This window comes from Poeciliopsis prolifica, unplaced genomic scaffold (genome assembly GCF_027474105.1).
Source record: "Poeciliopsis prolifica strain line A6 unplaced genomic scaffold, Auburn_PproV2 SCAFFOLD006, whole genome shotgun sequence".
Classification (NCBI taxonomy): Eukaryota; Metazoa; Chordata; class Actinopteri; order Cyprinodontiformes; family Poeciliidae; genus Poeciliopsis; species Poeciliopsis prolifica.
Window position 1 is genome coordinate 988150 of NW_026562381.1, and position 21322 is coordinate 1009471.

General features: G+C 37.0%; 1 protein-coding gene across 6 annotated transcripts in view; it reads left to right on the plus strand.

The window, feature by feature from the left end:
- Positions 1-21322, plus strand: part of LOC129360704 (protein diaphanous homolog 2-like) — a 433378-nt gene that overhangs the window by 176825 nt on the left and 235231 nt on the right. For all 6 annotated transcript variants that reach the window (XM_055031073.1, XM_055031078.1, XM_055031077.1 and 3 more), the window contains one exon: positions 5-119. In XM_055031073.1, coding sequence (XP_054887048.1) covers positions 5-119 — 115 coding nt within the window. The remainder of the gene's footprint in view (positions 1-4; positions 120-21322) is intronic.

Consider the following 21322-nt stretch of genomic DNA (forward strand, 5'->3'; position numbering starts at 1 on the left):
GCAGATAGTGCCTCAGGAAATGGCAGAGAATTGCTTCTGGATCAAAGTCAAAGAAGAGAAGTTTGAAAACCCTGACCTATTTGCTCAGCTCTCCCTGTGCTTCTCCTCACAGAGTAAAGGTAAGAGGTGTCATCTCTCTCCACCACACCTTAATTAATCTCCTCACGCATGCTTCGTTTGGCCTCAAAGGCGATGGATACTTTGATCTTGTGGCAACACATTTTTTCCCACTTAGATGATAATTAACCTAAAGCAAAGCTTATATTTTTTATATAATCACTGGCTGCTCTGAGTTTAAATGTTTTTGTTTGTGTCAGACATCCCATTTAGCCTGCTTTTCCTTAAAAGAAAGCATAAATCGTCACTGAGCTTCACACAGCATTTGATTTTTGTGTCCATTGAGCTGTTGCAGATTTGTTTTTGTTTTTTCCCCCCCAAAACAAAAGCAATTGTGCTTTTGTTTTGAGCACAATCTTGAACTTTTACACGTGGCAGCTATGCTTGGTTTGCTTCTTGCCTTTTCCAGCCCAGTAAGCCAATCTTCTATCAGGATGGATGTGAGGCTTTGAAGGAAGCTCTGGGAGTTTACTTGTCGCAGCCAGTTTGTTTCTCAGATACACAACGAGGAACCCAACTTGCTTATGGATAAGAGTTGCAGTGCTGAGCTTTTCTTTGTTTTTTATAGTGGAAGAGGGTGTTTGAGAGCACTTGATGTATCCCCCCATGACAATTTGATTGTTTTCCACTGCTTTGACAGTATGTACACCCCTCTAATTCTAGCAGCAGTGGGAGGGGAAAAGTCAACCCTGTCAAGCGCAGAAGAGTCAAATCTGAGCTCTGTCAGTGTGTGTGGACATAACTATACAGAATCCTGCAAGTTTTTTCTTATCACCCAGCGTTTGTTTGGACACCAGTCAGCTTGCCAGCAGTTTCTTGCTCTGCCTCTTTCACAGCCTCCAGGTCCACAAACTAGTCTCATTTCCTTTTTTTTGCTACTGTGAAATGAACAGCAATTTTCCCTGGGCTGCCGCAAGGTGATTTTCCAGAGTGATACAGATGGAAAGAAGATGTGGCTCGGAAAGAACAGTTGTTGCAATGCCTAATGAAGTGGGAACAAGGACAGGGCTTGGCAGTCATACATTTTATACTCTTCATAAAAACACACAAAAAGATATTGGTGAGATGTTTATGCATCTATCTGTCTTTCTCTTTGCAGATATGGATATTAGTCGTGGGGTTCAATTAAAACATTTTCAGTTCAAAAAAAACATTTTTTGCCTCTAAATTATTGAATAAATAGACACATTAACTCAACATCACAGATATTAGTTGTTCTTAATCTCTTATTCAGGTTATTTCATGTTGTCGTCAGGTTCTGATTGACTTCTGTGAGTCTGGAATGAGATCGGAATCTGCCTGATGACAAACGTACCTTAATGAATATTGTGGTTTGGGTACCTTTCCCCCCAAAATGAACTTATTATTTAAAAATTACATTTTGTATTTACTGAGGTTGTGTTTCAGGTATTTACCCTACTTCTGAGATACATTTTTCAGATTGACTCTGAATTCAAAAGCCAGTGAAATATTTGTAGTTCTGCAACACATGGCTGTACTTAAGCTTCAGATGCCCTTTTATATTCTTTATTAACTTCACTTTCTTGCCCACAGGGGTTTGTGGAAAAAAAAAGAAAAAAAAAAGAACCTCAATAGATCGTCCGTGTTCCGCTGGCATGGTAGGAATTCATGATCCAGCATTTCCCCTGGGAGTTACCTCCGCTGGATCCCTATCAATTACCCCTGCAGCGACTTGACTGAATCAGCCCTTTTTCCCTCTATTGTTGAAACAGAGCATGATTTTCTCATGAATGAAAAATGCTGTTTAATGTTTGAACACCCCGACACCCTCCCTCCTCATCACCCCGTCAGTGGAGTGGTAGAGTTGAAAGTCAGCGAGACGGGCTTTGATGTAGATGGTACCGCTCCGAAAGCCTGCTAAGATGGGTTTACCTAAAATGAGGGAGTAGTTCATTTGTTTTCCTCTTGTGCGTTTCATGATTCATGCTGAATTGTCAAGTGCATTGAATTCATGGTTGCTTTTGTCAACAAATCTCCTGGGTAGTTATCATAACTATTTGTATGGAGTCTTTCTTTAACTCTGAATTGAAGCTGGTGAAGGTAAACATTTGTTTTGGCATTTAACTGGTAAGACCAAGCTCTTCAGAATTTCCTCCTGAGGATTTAGTTTCATAATAACGACACATCATGAAGCCTTTCCACTGATTTAACTTCGAATCACAGGTGTAAACTGACTCCATTTGTCTGAGATATTTGTCCTTTTTTAAAAGACACACATACACACACCCATACATGACTTGTTAGCTATTCTTTTGCTTTTTATGGTTCCATCTTTGCCACAAGATGTGGATATTTATAAGTAAAGCACACTTTGGGGGCCTAGTGTATTGTGAAAGATGAGGCAAGCAGGTGTAAATGCCTTCCCTACAGAGCTGCCCTGAGAAAATGCAGCAAAAAAGCTTCTGTTATCTCCGCCCTCCTTGGGATTCGTGCTTGTTACTGGCATTGTAGAAAAGCAACATTTTGGCAGTGACAGAAACTAATAAAAAAAAAAGAATCGCTTTAACAGCCCCCAATTTTCAGACGCTTATTGCGCTCAGAAGCCTCTAAAACAACTGAGAATGCAAGACTGTCATCTCCCCTGCTGCTTTTATAGGTCTTGCTGTTTAATGAGTTTTACCAAGAAAAGAAATGATAATCAAGAGGGATTTCGGGCTTTGCTTCAGTCTTCTAGGAGTGGCACACTTATTCATTTCTTTTAGCGTGTCCGTTTTTGGGACGCCGATGCTGTGGAAATATGCTGCCAATGCTACTTTAAGATGTTCGGGTAGCCGAGTCGAGCGGGCTGACAAACAGAAATCGATGGTTTTAATGTGATGGATGACGCTCTCTAGCTATCAATAACTTTAACATTTTATTTTGATACCCAGGCTACATGTGCTTGGTATAATCATGATGATAATTCTGTGGGAAAATGCTGTAAAAGCTGGCAGAACAACAATAAGCAGTGCCCGTTATTGGCACTTACGCTTGTTTGTTGGTTGTTTTCCTAGTGTCTCCTTCAGTGGCTTGTTTGGACTTTTCTAGACTCATAAAATTTGTAAATAAATGCAGAACAATCCAGTTTGCTGTTAAGCTTCCTGAGATGTGTGCGCATGGACTCGTGATTTTGAGTGTCCAGGCCACCTGTCTAAAATATTTGACACTGAAATATTAAGAAATGTACAATTTATACATCTAGCTGTATTTGTTAAAATAAATGCTACACAACTTTACCCTCTCTTTTCCATCACCACAATTTTCTCACATCTCTAAGATTTAGGATCTCAGCTCCCAAAAAATATTGAGATTAATGCAAGTCCATCTTACACACACTGGACTTGCAAAAGTTTTCACACCCTCTTTTTTTTTTTTTTTACACAACTTTTCTGGTCAATAACAGAAAATTCCAATAAAAGACGAGCATAGAATGGAAATAGAAATGTCCTACATTGCCCAAAATTCAGAGGTTCAATAAGTTAAAGTAATTCAGATTCAATATGATTTTATGCATTAAGGAAAAATTTAAACACAGGTGGAAAATATAGTACAGTTAATATAAATATAACAATGATGCATGTTCTTCAAGTAAGTTCCAAGTCTATTGCATTTTACTTAAACAAAACACAGTAAAACAATTATCTAGCAAAATATCATTAATTACATTTATTCATATGTACCAAACCTCATGTGAGGAAATACCAGAAAAGAATTGAATATGTAAATAATTATGTAATGGAATGGGTTTTTCTCATATATGAGTAATTTTCTGAATATTTATTGGACAAAAAAACCCAATCAGAGCTATGGAGAAATTTCATATTTCCCTGGAAATCTAAAGTAAGTGTATTATTTTTAATTGTAAACTTATTTAACTTTTGTTTGTGACATTTGACTTGTTTAAGCACAAAATGCTTCATTTAATTTCTCTATGGTAACTGACAAAAAAGCCATTTTTCTGTGAGCAAAAAATATTTGTGAAACTTAAAAAAATTGTTGAAGGAACGCCTCAGCAGCTGATGTCAAGGTTAGACGTACCTCCAGTGCGACTCTGTGCTTTGTGATCATAAAATTGTTATCGGCCACACACAGAGATAAAAAAAAATCTGTTATCGTAGACAGACATCTCCATTTTCCCTCTGTCAGTGCCACGCTTTTTCACATCTTTACAATTTGTGTGGAAGCCATTAAATGGGCTCTGTAGAACTACCTGGTCTTGCTAAGTGTTATTTTATTCTCCATTCACACATTTCTTCTCCTTTTTTCTTTTTTTTTTGCTTTCTCATCTATTTTCTTCCTTTTCTGCGTGCACCAGCCTCTCCGTCGCTCCACCCTCCCACATTGACTTGGGTCTCTTTTTACTCCTTTCACTCATCTCCCCTCACTTCGCTTTATCAATCAGTGGGTTGTGCCTTTGTATGGCTCACGGGATCAAATCAGATTCACTCTGGGATTGAATCCCGTGTAGCCATGGCCTCCTGCATTTGAAAGCCAATCCATTCAGCTGTAACTTTGCGGTTCAATTTGAAACAAGATTGATGTTGGCAAACTTCACACACCCGCTCCTCCAAAATGTTTCCTCCATTGCCCACATCAATTGCTGATGGACAAAGGGCATGTGCCACTTTGTGATGATGATTTCTGGGCTTCTCAGCACAAATAACGAGGACAGAAGGGAGGAGGACTTAACGGCAAATAAAGCTGCAAACTAAGCTGCATCTCTCAATGCACACTCACTCTGGATTTGTGAACAAAAAACCTGAAAAAGATTAAATTGTTTCAGCAAATATTTTAATTTGTAATAGTTCTACTTGTTTTAATTGAAATAGTTAACATTTTCTGTATAAAATATTCGGATATGTAATACTTATTTGAAAATAGATGGGAAAAGGTTCATTCTTCCTCGATTATTTCCTCTTTTTTATGTTTACTTGGTGCATCAAAACAAACAACAAACAATTCCTCTTTTGTCTGAGCCTTGCTCCAATCTTTGGATTGGTTTGTGTCAAATAAAGCATTCCTTAACTGTTTAACCTTTCGTAAATCAAGTTTGAGGTCCTTTAATTCCTTAAAGAACTATAGTATGCTTTTTTGAGTCTAAAAAAATCTGATGAATATCAGTAACAAATGCTGCCAATAAACCTGGATAATCCTGCAATTCATATTACTTGCTCTATCAATAAATATGTGGTTCTTTTTTTTTTTTTTGCTTTTATGTGTTAAGATTATTAGAAAATGAAACAGTAATAGTCTAAATGTGAATCACCAGGTCAGACCACACTGAAAACCAGAAATCTGTAACAAAAAACAAAATGCTGATTGATACAACTCTAAAAATCTTTTCTACTTTGTTCTTGCTTTTTTGTTGTAAATGTTACTTTAACATTGTGTCTTCCCTCACCCCACTGTGTTGCTGCTCTAAAGGTCATCTCTGAAAATGTAACTTGGCTAAAGCCTTCCTTTAAGTGATGGCTGCACAATCATCCTCCCCTTCATACCAAGGGATATGATCAAATCCTTCAGTAGTTTTGCTCACTTCGACTCCCGTTTTCCTTCATCATTGTTCCCACAACTCTACCCCCACACTCTAACTTTCCCCACTGAGCCGGTGTGGTGAAGACACCAGCAGATTCTCAATCCCTGCTACAAAGCCCCAGCAGCAGGGTGGTAATGACCCTGTAACAACGGCAGTAATGATGGAATCAGTGGGGGGTTTAGCCGGCTCCCTGACTCTCCCTAATAGGTCGCCTGATAACTCTGTTAACATCGGGGCTGACCTGGTCGCTGGATCAAGCACACTCTTCTGTAGTCGGCCACCTCACATGACTCCCTGCCACCTCTCAGTCAGGAAAAGCTGATGCTAACCAGCAGAATGTAACCCCCATTCAGTCCAACAAAAACAGTGAGAAATGAAGCAACAGTTGCACAGATGAATGCTTCTCAGAATATTATAATCCCATTAAGCTTTATTAATTCATTGACAACATGTCTTGGTGAAAAAACAATGTTTTGAAAAGCTTGTCGCTCTTGAAAAACTACTTTTATTGAAGCTCTGTCTTTTTAGCTGCAGATTAATAGGGGTCTCAGTTTAATGAGTTTAAGCTTAACTCAAGAGACAGTGCAATCCACTCTGGGAGAGTCTGCCTTGGTTTAGCGCCTGTGTATGTTAATAAGCTTTAAGTATTTTATTTTGTCAACATGTTTGGGAGTTAAACTTGATGGCTTGCCATGTTCTCCCAGAAGAATAAGGCTGTTTATTATTGATTGTGCTAATTGAGAAAGGGCCTCTCTAGTTAGTGATGACTTTAATTGTGACCTGGAGGGTACTGCTTGTATAAATTAATACATAAATTGCAAAAGTATTGCTAATCTGCACAAGTAGTCAGCAGCCAGAGCAAAGACATAAAGTTAAAAATATTATATATAATTGAAAACAAAGTTTTCATGACAAAGTATAAACTAAATAAATCCAGATTTTATTTAAAACAACCCCCAAAAAATATAAAAATGTTTACAATTTAAAATTGTACGCATCCATACTTTCAGCAAAGTAGATATTGAACTGTGTCTCCAGTTTTTAGAACTATTGTCATATTTACCGCAGCCCGAAAGTAAAGTTTTGGCTATGTGAAAATATTTCTGATAGTCTGCATCATGACTAAAGAAGATGTGCAGAACATTAGAGATGTCATTCACTTAAACCACGTTGACAATTGAAGTCTCCCCTTTTCACATGATACCCTGGGTGAGGAGCCATATTGCTTTTTATAATTTGGATTAGAGGCCAGCCTTTGGAAAGGACTCACTCTCTTATTGTTATTGTTTATCAGTTTTGGTCTCGCCTAAATGCTCTGAATTTTAGCCTATAACCTTTTCACAATCTGTCTTCAATGCCTGAAAAAAGAGATGCTACATTTTACTAAATAAATACGATAACCTTTCTTCATCTCTAAAGCAGTGAGTCACACGTTCTGCATTTAAAGTCCATTACTGCCTAAAACAAGGCAAAGAGGCTATTATCCCATTTGGAAAAAAGGGAAGGCCTCAAATTGTACCATTTTCCACATTTTAAAAGGGAGGCCATTAATTGCTAGTGCAGGCAGGAGACATTTGTCTCAATAAAACAGAAAACACTCTGATGTTCATTTCTCTCTGTTTGGAGCAGTTAGCTTGCTGTGAATATCTCAGGGTCAGCCCTTTTCTTTGCTTATCCCTGCACGTTTTTAATATACTACATAGGAATGGAAATTAGGCTCTTAAATATTAACGACGAGTAATTAGTTTATTGTAGGATGTTATATTATGTGTGTGTGTGCGTGTGGGCGCCCATCTGTGTGAGAGTGAGGGAGTGTATGTTAGAGAGAAATTTCCTCTCTTTCCCACTTCATATTGCTTCGCTGCGATGTCCCACTGATTTTAATCTTCTCTTCTCAGATGAGAGCCATTCCGGCTATCGCGGTGCACTTTAACTTTAGCCCTCTGAATATTAGCTGTCTTTGATACCTGCCGCTTTCAGCCTCCCAACTCTGCACCCTGCTAACTTTTATGTCTCTTCAGGTACGATGAAGATCAGGAAATCAGTCATGAAATCTGTCTCTTAAAAATAAATATTGCCTGTGAAACTAAATATTTTGTTTTGATACTTAATGTCTGCTCCCTTTGGTTTCACAAAGCAGAAATTGGAGACATGCCTGTTTCTCTTTAATATCTTTGTAATTGTTTTAGTCCTCTTATGAGCTAAAGTACTTTTTTTTCTGCTAAGATTACATTTTCTTTAAGTTTGTTTTTGCTTTCTACCCAGGCACAATAATTTTTATTGAAAAAAAAAACAATTTGGTCTGCTTATTGCTGTTGGAGATGGTTCTGATTCATGATAAATAAGAACACAGGAACCACATTGACAATATTTTTTTTCTTCCATCCTTTTGTTGTAAAACAATGTGTGTGAAAGAAAAGACATAAAATGATAACGTTGACATTTTAAATATTTTAAATATTCTAACCCTGCTTGACTAGCAGGGTTAGTTTTTGCTGTGTGTCTTCTTACAAATATAGATTCCAGTGGTGGGCACATTTCCACTAATCTGCTAATACTCTAATAGCAAAGCTAATTTTTAATTTAGCACTTTGGCCTTTTGCTAAGTTAGAAAAATGTAGCACACTTAGATTTTCTTAAATGAATTACTTGGCCCTTTTGTGATCTTTCATTTGAATATAGTTTGACTGTTGATGTGTTGATTAGTTTTGATCAACCGTTAAGGATTATTCAAGTAGTTAGATGTTTATATTCATGCTCTTATTTTGAAGTGGGTGAAAACACAGCAGTTCCATTTCCTGTCTTCGTTCAGTAAGCTATATTCATTCTGTACCTAGAATGGATCCCCATACAGTAACAGACTTTAGTTCCACTGATTTCCAGCACATTTTCTGATAAAAGCCCTACTGTGTTTAGGCAAAATCACCCAACAGAGTTAGCAATGCTTAAGGTTGACATGCAACAACAAATTTGATCCTCTGGAGGGTGATATAACACATGTTCTGTCATTGACACATGATGGGGGAAGCACTTTAACTTCCTCTAAGTACCATGTTGTTGTCAGACTTTAGGATTAGTCCTTTAAGGTTACTGAAACTTTTAGTTAGTGGTGCTCATCACTGATGGATCCTCACATTCACTCCTCCAAATTCACCATGCTTCATGACAGAGAATAACAAAACAGAAAACTTGGCATCTATACTCTTCTATACTTCCTGTCATCTGCTGAAATTCTCCCTCTCTCACACAGAGCTTTAATAAACAGCAGAATATCTCTACAAATTGTAGAAATTGCCTTTTTCTTTCCTGTTTTTTTATTTTAACCCCTGACTGATTCTGAAAATTGATAACTCTGGTCAGGAGCAGGATCTACAATAAAGAATGTTGTCAAGGCATACTTGTAGAAAATGAAAGGTTGATTTTAAGTATTTTAAATGTTGTGAACTGTCTGGAAGCCCACAAAACTATGTGTTCATCATCTTGGCTTTCTCTTACTGTTGAAAGGCATGTTATGAAACATACTATTCTGGCATTCAACTTGTAAAAATCCTTTCAGGTAATCCTAACTGACCTAAAGTTTGACCTATTTGTCAGACAGTGAGGTTAAAAAAGGTTATGTGTCTGTTTATACAGTGTATATGTTTATCTGGTTTGAATTGCAAATGCTAAAGTTCCCTTATATATATATATATATATATATATATATATATATATATATATATATATATATATATATATATATATATATATATATATATATATATATATTATATATATATATATTATACCTAGTTTTCATAATAAGCAATGTTGGCTGTCTTCTACCACTATTAACATTCCATGACATTTACTGATGCAACTTTATGTCTCAGATAATAAATTTCCATTGCCCTAATAAATAAGAATCTGTATCAGTGTAATAGCATCGTAATATATTCAAAAAAATATGTTTACCTTCAAGCATTTCTCTTTGCTTGCCCTCGCAGTGCATCATTCTATGTGTCATCTGCACAGACAGTGTATATGAGCCTGCCTAATTGAGTGACAGGATGCTTATTAACAATAGGTCTTGCCTTTAAGACGAGGACAATTTCAACACTGTCACTGGAGCTTTTCGCATGAAAAAGCCCCAATGGAGCTTCATTAAATAAGCCCCCTGATTCCAGGCAGCAGAATATGGAGTGCATATCTAATCCAAGCTCAGAAATAAGAGTACAAGAGCGGAGAGTTTTATAGGGAATACTTGATGTGTAATGGCTCACTTTTCTCTTCATGGATGGCTTGCTGCATTTCATTGGACATTTTAAATGCTATAAGGAGGAAATTAAAAAGTTTTGTCACTTTAGAGTCTTGTGACACTTTTGTTCGTTTATTCATTTCTGAAAAAGTTGGTATTGACAGAAATTGCCTACAGTATTAAAATGGTTCTCATAAGAAAATGTATCTTAGAGAAATGAAGTCATTTATGCAGCTTTTTAAACCTTTTTCATACATTCATTCTTGGTAATCCATTGACTCAGCATTGTCTGCTTTTTTTATTACTATTTATTCATTTCAGGGGTTGATCGCTATTGTTTCACCTAAGCAGTTGGTCTTCTTTGTTTTTCAAGCCATTACAAATCAACCACATGCTGCATTTTTTATGTCACTTTAAGCAAGATCGAACTGAAACTGCTGGTTTCGTCGTCTAACGCCGATCTCCAGAAGCGCGTTTTATTTGACTCCATGTCGACTCGTGATTTGCACACTGATCAAAAAGGTGCCCACTGGTCCCCATTTCTCTGTTGGCTAGCTCTGTGCCTGACAGTGCACAGTTGCAGGCTGAGTTGGTTACATGGCATTAAGTTTAATTTGTCTTTGAGCCTCTGTGGTGGAATTGGTTTGTGGTCTTAAATAGGCTGGGGTGGTTGACATTCCCACAGCTGGGCAGGAAGTGAGCGGAGAAAAAGAGCAGCATGGAGCGGAAAGAGAGGACCTGTGATGGCAGTTGCAGGATGGGTAAACAACCTGAATCCTTTGTGTTCAAGATGGTGCTTCCGTGAATATAAATAATCAAGACCTCTCGCACCACTGTGAGGTAAATTACTGCGCAGACGAGAGAGCTTGAGAAGTAAGTTAGACAGAGCTGTCTGATTACAGGTGACGCTCCACAGTCGCCTTAAACCAAAACAGAAAAAAAAAAAAAAAACGAAATGCACAAAAACACTAAGAAGCAGTGACACTCCAAGGGAATTGTCCAAAAATCAGACTGCTGGAGTTTGGCTCCAGATGAGCTTGGTGACAGCTGAACATTGCTTTTGTCCATATTGAATTTAGCTTAAAATGTGTTTCTGTTGCTATAGAGAGAGCCTGTTTAGTTTATGGTAATAAGCAGTCATCTCGTTGGAAGAGGTTGTAAATATTTTAGTATTTTTGCAAGTTCACTCTTGCAAAGGTTAAGAACTAGTATTTTTCATTTGCCCATGTAAAAAAAAAAAACAATGATTTTTTCTACATACTGTCCTGTTTTTCATTATGATCAACTACAACTAGTAAGCAAAACATGCCTAATATAAGTTGTTTTACTAGTAAAACAAACAAGACAGCTGAAGAATTACAATAGTGTTACTGTAATTGATGCTTTAAAGTTTATTGCCTACATATGGTACTTTCTGTTATGAAACACTTTTATTAAGATAAAACACTACTTCCTAGGACATTGTACGGTAAATTTAAGAATATAAGCAGTATATATACAGTATAAAGATTAAACTGTTGATGGGTTGTGAATTTTAGTTGGAGCTGTAGCAGCAGGGGGGAACTTTTCAGAATTTCCCTATTTAATTTTTTTTTTCAAACTTGTTTTTCCCTCGTTATCACGTTTTAGTAAACATATGTACATGGTTGGAACTGTGCAGAAACATGAATAAATTCTACACAGCATGATGCTTCAGTGCTACTACAGTCAGCCATCAGAAATAGCAAAACTGCGTGTACTTGGCTGGTGTTGCACTGTTATTGCACTTTTGCTCCACCTACACACACAAGTGAAAGGAAAGTATATCAGTAACACTTCAGGATGGAAGCAGGGTCATGGGAATTAAACGTTTGCTTTTGCAACATATACGGGTATACCCCAGCCTGTAACATCAAATCAAGTGCATTAAAGTGCAACACCGGCTCAGTTAACATTAAAATCCAGAGTGGGCGTGCAGACAGCTGAACAATGTATTCCAGAAGGTGTTTCATCATCTCCGCATTATACCCAGACCCCTGACCTCTGGTGCTCTCTGCTATATAAAGGCTGACTGATGTTGAACTTGTGTATAAATGTTTGGCTCCGTAGAGAGTACAGGTCCATGCATGTCTGGAAACTGTTTAAATAAGAAACCAGAGGTTTTGAAGACTTGACAAGATTAGTTTGAGTTCGGGGATTTGTATTAAGGTGCTTTTGCTCTCCTGGCCTCTCTTTTTAACTTTTCCACTCTATCCCAATCCAAGCTAAGACTGAGGTAAAGCAGCTTATTAACCTTTGTAAGGCCACAGGCATCCCCAGGATACAAAGACACCACAGACTCACTGTGTGAGATAAATTAACCTTCGAGGCTTGATACAGCTTGATTTTAATTTTAATTACACTAAGTGGGAGGAATTCAGTAAATATTTTATATCGGAATCAAAGAAAATGTGGTTAATTTTTTATTTTATTTATTTTTTTATCAAATTGAGCTGTACTGAAATGGAGAGTTAAAAAAGTTATAAAGTGATAGTTCCCTACAAGTCACTGCAGACTTCAGTTTGAACATATATTTTTCTTTAAAATGAAATATCTTGCTAGCATTTAATGTGGAGGGCGACTGATTTGATGGCTAAATTATGAAGCGTCACAATCCCTAAAATGTTTCAGCAGCTGTATAACCTCTGCTATATCCAGCTTTTTCTTAGACATATTTCTCAGCTTTTCATACAGGCTTGAAATATTATGGCAGTGTCAGGGGGGATAATATTTCCTCGTAAAATATTTAAGCATCATAGCAATCATTAGTATCTTCACACCACAAACAGCAGCTCAATGACTCACTGAGACACATGACAAATTAGCATGTTGATAATTAGCATGTCATTCAACAGACATTGCTGATGCCTGTTTGGTCCAACCTATACAACTGAGCATAATGTTAACATTAAACCAATACGAAACTTATAGTAAATACATTTCTAAAATGAATTTAAAAAAGATTGAATTGGGCTATTATGCAAAATCAATTTGTTTAGCTGTTTATCATGTTTTACTGTCATTCTCCCATCAAACACACATCCTGAGTGTTGCTTTGATTCATTCATTCATGTTTGAGGAATCCTTGAATCTTCTGTGGCAGACATTCAGGGCTGTATTAATGCTGCTTACTCATACAAAGTGCCACCTATTCACCCAAAAAACGACTGGAGTTTCAGAGTGTCAGAAAGAGCAGATGTTCTTAAAGGGACAGAGGCCAATTTCAAGGCATCAGATGTCATTGTAGTGTGAAATCACATTTCTATACAGTGCATTATCACAACTCAAAGGAACAGAGATTCTTGATAGTGTTATGTTGTAGTATAATTGCCTGGGAAATATAAAAATACTATTATATTTTACAAACCTGCATTTAGTTAAATCAATAATGTCCTCACTGTTTTTCCTGATTTTGATATAGCATTTTTCCACATGTAGGTTCAAAGTTACAGCAGCGTTTTAGGTTGAGTTAGTTCTATGAATGCTTCAGTTTTTCTTGTAATATGATCAGATTTTTTTAATACATTTTTAAAAATACAACAATTTTAGGCTGAGATTTTACTATTTTATTTTGAAAGATTCTGTGGTGTTTTATGCATTATTTTGTGTATTTTGCATATGCAATCTTTATGGCAATTCCAATAAATGTCACTGATGACTTTTATTGGAACTATGTCATCAGTGGGGCAATAATTTAAAAAACTGGAAAAAATGGTTTGGATTTGACTTATGATAACTATTTGAAGCTATTCATTGATTTATTTGCACTAAATTTTTGCCATATTTAATATTTATATTAAATATTATATATTTATATTTATTATATATATATTTATTTAATATTTATATTAAATATATTTATATTTAATATTTATATTTATATTTAGTCTTAATATAAAGATTTATCATTTCTATTAGTCATTTTCGGAGATAACTGTATGTCCATTCTGCAAGGGAAGTCTAGATTTACCATAGACTCCAGTTTAGTGTAATTCACCTGGACAGTAAGATGACAGTCATCCCCATTGTGATCAGTTCCTGCAGTATGGCCCAGGAAATAGCTTTTAACTTGTAGATTTCTGCCAGGTTATCCATCCTGAGTAAGCTGGGACAATTTCTTTGCGGAATTTATGTGTTACAAATCTGCTACAACTGTATCTATAATTGAACGTGTGAAAGCCCCTGCAATGTAATTAGACGTCCCGCTGTTTAGTGAAGGCAAAGGAAAGACAGGTGCATATCGGTCACCTTGTAAGTTATTACTCTGCCCCTGACGCTGGTGGTCCACCTTCCAGAAGGGCGAAAAGAAAATTTCTCTTTTTAAACTTCCTGATGTTAAAAGGGAAGAGACAAATACCTGCAGTTGTTGTTAATGGTCCTGAGGTCTTTTCTGTTTGTTTGTTTCTTTTGCTGCGTATTTTAATGACTTTTACTGAGTAGCGGACCTTAATGAGCACTGATGTCAGGCAGGCACGAGGGCAGGGGAAAATTCTCTGAGGTTAATTGTTGTGCGTGTTTGCAGGATTGCAGTTTGCCTCGCACTTCTAATATTCTCCCAAAGCATTCACAGTGGTGAAAGGAAATGCCTGTGCAGGATGTGATGAGCCGGTGGTGTGTTGGTTGACTGAGCAGGGCACGCCGGCCACTCCAGCCCAGGAGTCTCTCCACACATCTGAGTGCGGAGTTTGTTCATTAAACGAGTGGGAGACTGTTTGACCCCAAAGCAAGTCCAGAATGACCTGACTGCCTCTGAATGCTTCATTAGTTTTGCTTCTCCCATATTGGGCTGTCTCACTTAATCTGCGCTGCCCATTTTGCACGTGAATTGTGTACGCATTGTGTTTCCTGATGCGTGTACATATTTGTATGTGTGTTAATTAGGGCTCCTGGTGGTGTGTAATTAACACAGTAACAAATGTCCCCAAAGGGTAAGATTAACGTTGAACACATTAGACACAATGGCGCTCGGGAGAGACTTTTTTTTGTTTTGGCAATTAAATGTTTTGTGTGTGTGTCTGTGTAAGTGAGACCATAACTCGTGTTGGCATAACTGTATTGCAGCCATCTCCGTCTCTCAGACAGATACACACATGAACACGCTCGCACACAAAGCCAGCTGTCCCTCTGGATTTGCAGGCTCTTCACTCGCAGGCTGGCAGGATTCTGTCTGCATCCTTTTTCCCCGACTGCCTCCTCCAGACAACCTGGTCCAACAAAGATAAACACATGCTGGGTAGATTATTAGAAAAGTAGCAACGGCCCCACAGCGGAGCAGCTAGTGTGCCATTGTTCTACAATCGTGGTGGTATGTTGTAGAGTCCAATGCAGTTCCCCTCAGGGTGTTCGTATACATACTTAGACACAGGTGGGTGCTGATACCAGCATGAAAGCTATAACAGACTCCAGTGACATTTCATTGTCAGGAAAACCTCTGAACACACTGTTTTCACTAATGGCACATTACTGGTTGTTTTCAATGCTTCAGTAGCTTAAAAAGTAGGAGTAGGAACCAGACTTGTTTACAGTTTAATGATTCAGATGTGGAAGGAAGAATAAGCACCATTTTCTCAGTCTGGTCATTCTGACAGCTCATTCATCACTACTCATATGCATACTGTATTTATATATGCACTTAGAATATTGTAGCTGAACTCTGTTTTTGTGAAGCTTTGACCTGTTGGTGCCAGTTTTTTTCTTTGAATACAATGATGTAGAAACATAGATGAGAAATAATTGGTTCTGGCCTTGTAGCTTTGAGTTCACACATATAAGAAAGCAGTCACTGAAAAAAAGGTTTCAGGTTTTTTTTAAACAGAGAAATATAGAGATATAATGCATATGCATTATATCTGTCTATCTTAGCAATTATCATGGTAAAAACAGGTAACATTGCTAAAAGAGATTTCTAAAAGGCTCCAATCACTTCCAAATTATTCTTAGTGTACTCCTTTTAGCCTTCCTGTTATCTGCTGAAAGTCCTGCTCTCTCTTGCTCTTTCGCAGCCTGAATGAAAAGCAGGCATTTCTCAACATAATGGGGAAAATATGTTCCTTTCTAAATAACTTCTAGCTTTCCTGTTCTTCCTCTGGCTTTACTTTTAAACACTTTACTGACATTAATAACAGAGCTTTTTCATGTAGATATACTGGATGAGCAAGACTCTTGGAAGTCTTGCTCTCTCGCTCTCTCTCACTCTCTCTCTCTTTCTCTCTCTCTCTCTCACAGCTTGAATGACCTTAAAATGTATCAAAATATAAAAGAAAATAGATAGCTTTTTTTCCTGACTTCATTTCAAACACCCTACTGATTCTGAAATTGCAAGCTTTGATTCTTCTTCAGTCAGTAACAAGAATCTGCACCAAAAAAAATGCGGTCATTATGGCATGCTAGCACATTCATATGATGTGTTCACTGGTCAGAGAAGGTTCTGATTTTAAACTGCTGCCAATAAGGGCAGATAAAGCTCAAAATCGGCTAATTTGGGGTTCGTCTTTGCATTCTCCAGCTTTAATGCATATATTTGTAAGTCCTTGTTGGCACTGTTGGGTACATGCGTTAAAATATTCAACACTGTCATAACTGAAGAGTTTTCCCGGCTCTCTGGTGTTTGTATGCATGAGCATACTCGTATGAGCTGTAAGTACAGTTGAGTGTGCAGTGAACAGTAAAAATGCCTTTACATTGCGCTGTGTGACTGAAGGTGTCTGTTATTCACGAGTGACACGAGGGAAAGTGAAGATGAAGGTTACAAGCGTACATACTCAATCACTTGTCATGAGACAACATGGAGCCTTCCTTGTTTACTCTACTTGCTCAACTTATGGGTTTCTTTCTTCCTCATTCTCAATGTCTACTGACTTTTTAGGTTCATAAAAGACATACAGGTTTATATTTAAAATATTTCTATATGGTATTTTGTTAATCATACACATAAGGATGGTTCTGAAGATGGTTAGGAAATGGGTTCTGTGCAAACATGGTTCAAATATAAATAAATGGACGGACTACAGTTTTGTCTTTTCTGACATGTTTGGTGTCTGAAATGCTGACGTGGACACATGCACACTGGCCTTGACAGGCCGTCTATGCTGTATTATTGCTCTGTCGGTTGCAATTAAGAAAAACATGCTGTCATACCAACAACAGACGTAGCTGTTTTGTGCTGAGTTTTTCTGCCTTGAATGTCAGTGTCCTCCAGCACTAAGTTAATAAGGCTCCAATTAATGTGACACATTCCCTGCAGAAAACATGAATAGCTTGTTGCAGCACGACAATTCAAGGTGTCTGGGGCAGTCAGTTGCAGATCAGAGCTGAGGAGTAAAGTTATAAAGCAGTTTCACAGCAGTCAGTGCTAAACAAACGCTTCTTCTTTCTCGTCTGAGCTAGAAGTCATATGTAAGAATGTTTTCTTCTTTATCTCGTTAAAAAGACTTTATCTTCTTACAAGATAAAGTTTTATGTGTCATTTGCACTTGACAGAAATGGCAAATTCAAGTCTAGAAATATAGAAACTACTGGGATAACATTATATAAATATAAATCTTCCACTTGTAAATGAATTTAGACATTAGCAATATCTGATAATGGCTAGTCCTATTTATTGATTATTGTTTTTGATTGATTGTTTTGCCCTAATATCCACTTTCTCAACTCAGTTGATCAGAAACAATATATCAAATCAAAACTGATAGAATTTATGATTGAGAAAACTCACAGGAATCTTTTAAAATTTTGATTTCCTATTTCGTTAGGCAGGTTTCAGCTGTTAAGATTTATTATTAACAGTTCACTGAGTTTAGTAGTCGAGAAACTTAGTGTCCATTTTATCTATTTATTTTGAACATGATAAAAGCATAAAATCAATGCAAAAGACATATTTTTATTTTGAACTGCTGTAGGTACATTTAAACTGTGGCTAAATAGTTGTAGTATAATCTTGTATACATAGTTATGTATCATTTTGTCTTAGTATATTTAAAGAAAAAAAAAAACAGACACATAAACATTTCATTTAATATTTAATCGGTCTCTTTAAAAGCAGTCCAGCCTGATATGCCGTGATTCTGGACTATTCCCTGACAGTAGGGGGCACTGTGATACTGCCCATGAAGTGAAACGACTCAGAGGAATGAATCTGTCGGCAGTTGGAGGGAAATAAATACCCTTTCCCTCCCAGTCTCATTGGGATTTTGTAAATCATAGCTTCACCTATAACCAACATAACACATCTACTCTCACAATTTCATCAGATAAAACCGCGATAGCTTCTGCAGATTGCGCACAATTTGACATTGTGCTCCGACTGTGTCTATATGGAGTAATTTTCAAAAATGATGCTTGAGTATTAAGTTTCTCATGTTTCTTTTCTTTTGAGGTGAATGTGTATTTGATGGCATACTCAACCTGTGCTGTACTTCTGTTTCTTTCTCCCACCCAGTCAGGTTGTGTAAGGACAAGTTGAATATTTTCTTTCAGGAGCCTCTGTCTGCATGACCATGAGTTCAGTGCTACGTGTCATTGAGAAGATGAAATGCGTTTGGCAAAGGGACGTTCGCTCCTTTGCTTTATGTGTGGAGACAGCTTAGAAAAACAGTTAGCTGCAGGATAGCTGAACTGTCCCTTAAAATGTAGTGCTTGTGTCTTAAAACAGTGAAGGGTTATGTGATACATGGAGCTAGGTTAAGGAAACTGTGTTTTCAGAAACAGGAACACCCTTTTATGGCTGCACAAGATTTATTATTATTATCTCTCCAGAGAACACTGTATTTCCTCATGCTCCATACAGTCAGGCAGGCAACGTAATAAGCCAACACACTTTTCTCCTCATACTGTAATTGCTGCACAGTCAATTTAAATTCATGTTTTATGGCTATGAGGTAATATTTACTCATGGCAACAGATTAGTCTTTATTCAACATTGGCATTTTACAATGAAGAATGGGGATGCTGATATTTATTTTGTTGCCAGTGGTAGTGTGTGACATATTTACTTCTACACAGACAGATATGGAAACAACCCAATCCATAAAAGTTGAAGTATCAGAAATCCTTATCAAACTGCCCATGCTTTTAATTCAGTCAACCCTGAGCTAAACAGCTCAAACAGTGGCTTGTTACTCATCATACATCTTATCTTTTTCTCTGTAGCTTTTGCTGAACCTTGAAGCAAAGACTCATTTGCTTCAAATCAAAGCTTCAAATTTTTTAACAAAATTTGAAGCTTTGTAAATATTGACTGGCCACAACAAAATCAGGAGCAAGTCTTCCTGGGGGCTATTTATTGACTTAGAAAGTGCAGATTGTAAGCTTTGTAATGATGTAAAACACATAGAAACAAACAAACAAAACAAAAAAAGTTAAGCTACTTCTATTGGAATTATCACACTCTGCAAATAAGATCAGAGAGAAAACAGCGCAAGTTTTTGAGAAAATGTTCCCAAACCTGATCAGCTACCTTTGTGTCTTAGCAAAGTGTATTTAATTACATGAGCTTGAAATAACTCCATTTCTCCTGCATCGACTGTCAACAGGCATGACTATCTGGGAAGATGTCCTGAAAAAAAGCTCACCTTTGTCTGATTTTATCTTTTTTTCCATTTTCTAATAGGTCTCCTTGCTTTTATCTTGATAGCCTTTGTTATGGAGTCGCCTGTGAACTCTGAACTTTACAGGAATTAATGTGGAAATACTCACTGAATAAGCTATGTTTCCTAGCTGGCATTGGGATATATTTTCATTTTGTATTGTACTTATTCACTTCTTAAATAAATAGCAGACATAACACTGTGAGTAATGATGGGACTCTTTGTTCTGCCTAAAGTAAAGAGGTGTTCACTTGGATTATTTGTGAATGTCACTTCACTTCCTCGCGATCTAACCCTGGATTGAGATAGAAATAATTACAATATGTTGGACAATGTTTTCTTTCAGTCTGTCGAAAGCCTGACATAAAACATTTTATCTTGGGTGTTATAGCTGCAAGATGCAGTTAGTCAGCGTGGCGGGTACCACTGCTCGCTGCCTCCTCACCGTCATATTCCACTCAGCACAGCCCTGCAGTGCAGATGTTCTTACTCTGCTTCTGCTCTAGCAACTTGTTACTGGTTTTGCTGTGACGTGTGACATAGAGTTAAGGTTTCAAAAATGAGAAAATGTCTTAAAGAACTTATTTATGTAGGTTTGGTCCCCATTTATAAACTGTTGTGGAGGTCTCTACCTAAGGTGGTCGTAATGCCAAATATTAACCGTAAGGTCAAACAACCAAAAGTTCTGTGGAGTTTCCAGATAAAAAAGCAGAGGAAATCTTTGTTTAACTCACCATTAAATTTACAACCTTATGAGTTCTTACATGCTTATTTCATGGAAAATGTGTGCTTTGACAATGTACCATGTTCATCAAAGAGTTCTGGAAAGGTAATGTGATTTTCCAGACTTTCCTTTTTCTAAAAAACAAGAAAGCCTCTGTCAAAGAAAGACATAAGGTCAGATTTAAAATTGCTCTGTCTGCCTTTAAAATAGAAAATATTGACAGTTCTTGACATGTTGAAAATGGGATTTCATTGCTTCCTTAATTGGACATTCAATACTACTCACTGCAATACAATTACAACTCAGTGACATGCATCATATGACCCAATTGACATGACTGGGAACAATATTTTATCCACGATCAATATTTTGCCTTTGATTGTCTGCCTTGCATTTGAGATATTGCAAATATATTATGCCAGATCTCCCTTTCAGTTGAATATCAGTTCTCACATGTTCATCAATGATTGTTATACCTCAGTTTTAAAAACGGCAGTGTTATAAGTTAACTGGACTTTGTTTATGGATTTTTGCAAGCTGCACATATTGAAACCGTTGTAGAAATCCTCTGTTAAATGACACAGACTGCGTTATGGTAACAATTAAAACCAGACTAAATCTGAGTGCCTGCAGCAGCAATGTATTCACAATATGCACACACACAGTAACCTTAAACTGTTTCCATCCCTATGTCATTGTTTTATTTCCTTGTTCAACAATTTGATCAGGATCATTTACCTTTTTTGTAATTTAACCCCAAAAAAAAGTTGGTAAAATTGCTTAATCTAAGTGCTCTGAGGGGTCTATTTGAACATTTTGTTTTTCACAGTCATAAACTTTTATACATGTTCAGGATGTGTCTCGAGGAGAAAAGCACTGATGTAAATGTTGTGGGACGACATAAAAGTTTTTTATATCAAGAAGACTTCTAAAGAGCCACGGAGTGACATAAAACAAATGAATGAGGGGTTTGAATTGTTTTTTTTAATTTACTTATTTTGCAAGTTTTGAATGCTTTAATTATCTTTGCAAACTTTTGACAATTTACATTGTGGTAATTATGGCTTATAGCTAATGAAAACCAAAAGTTGTCACTTAGAAAATAT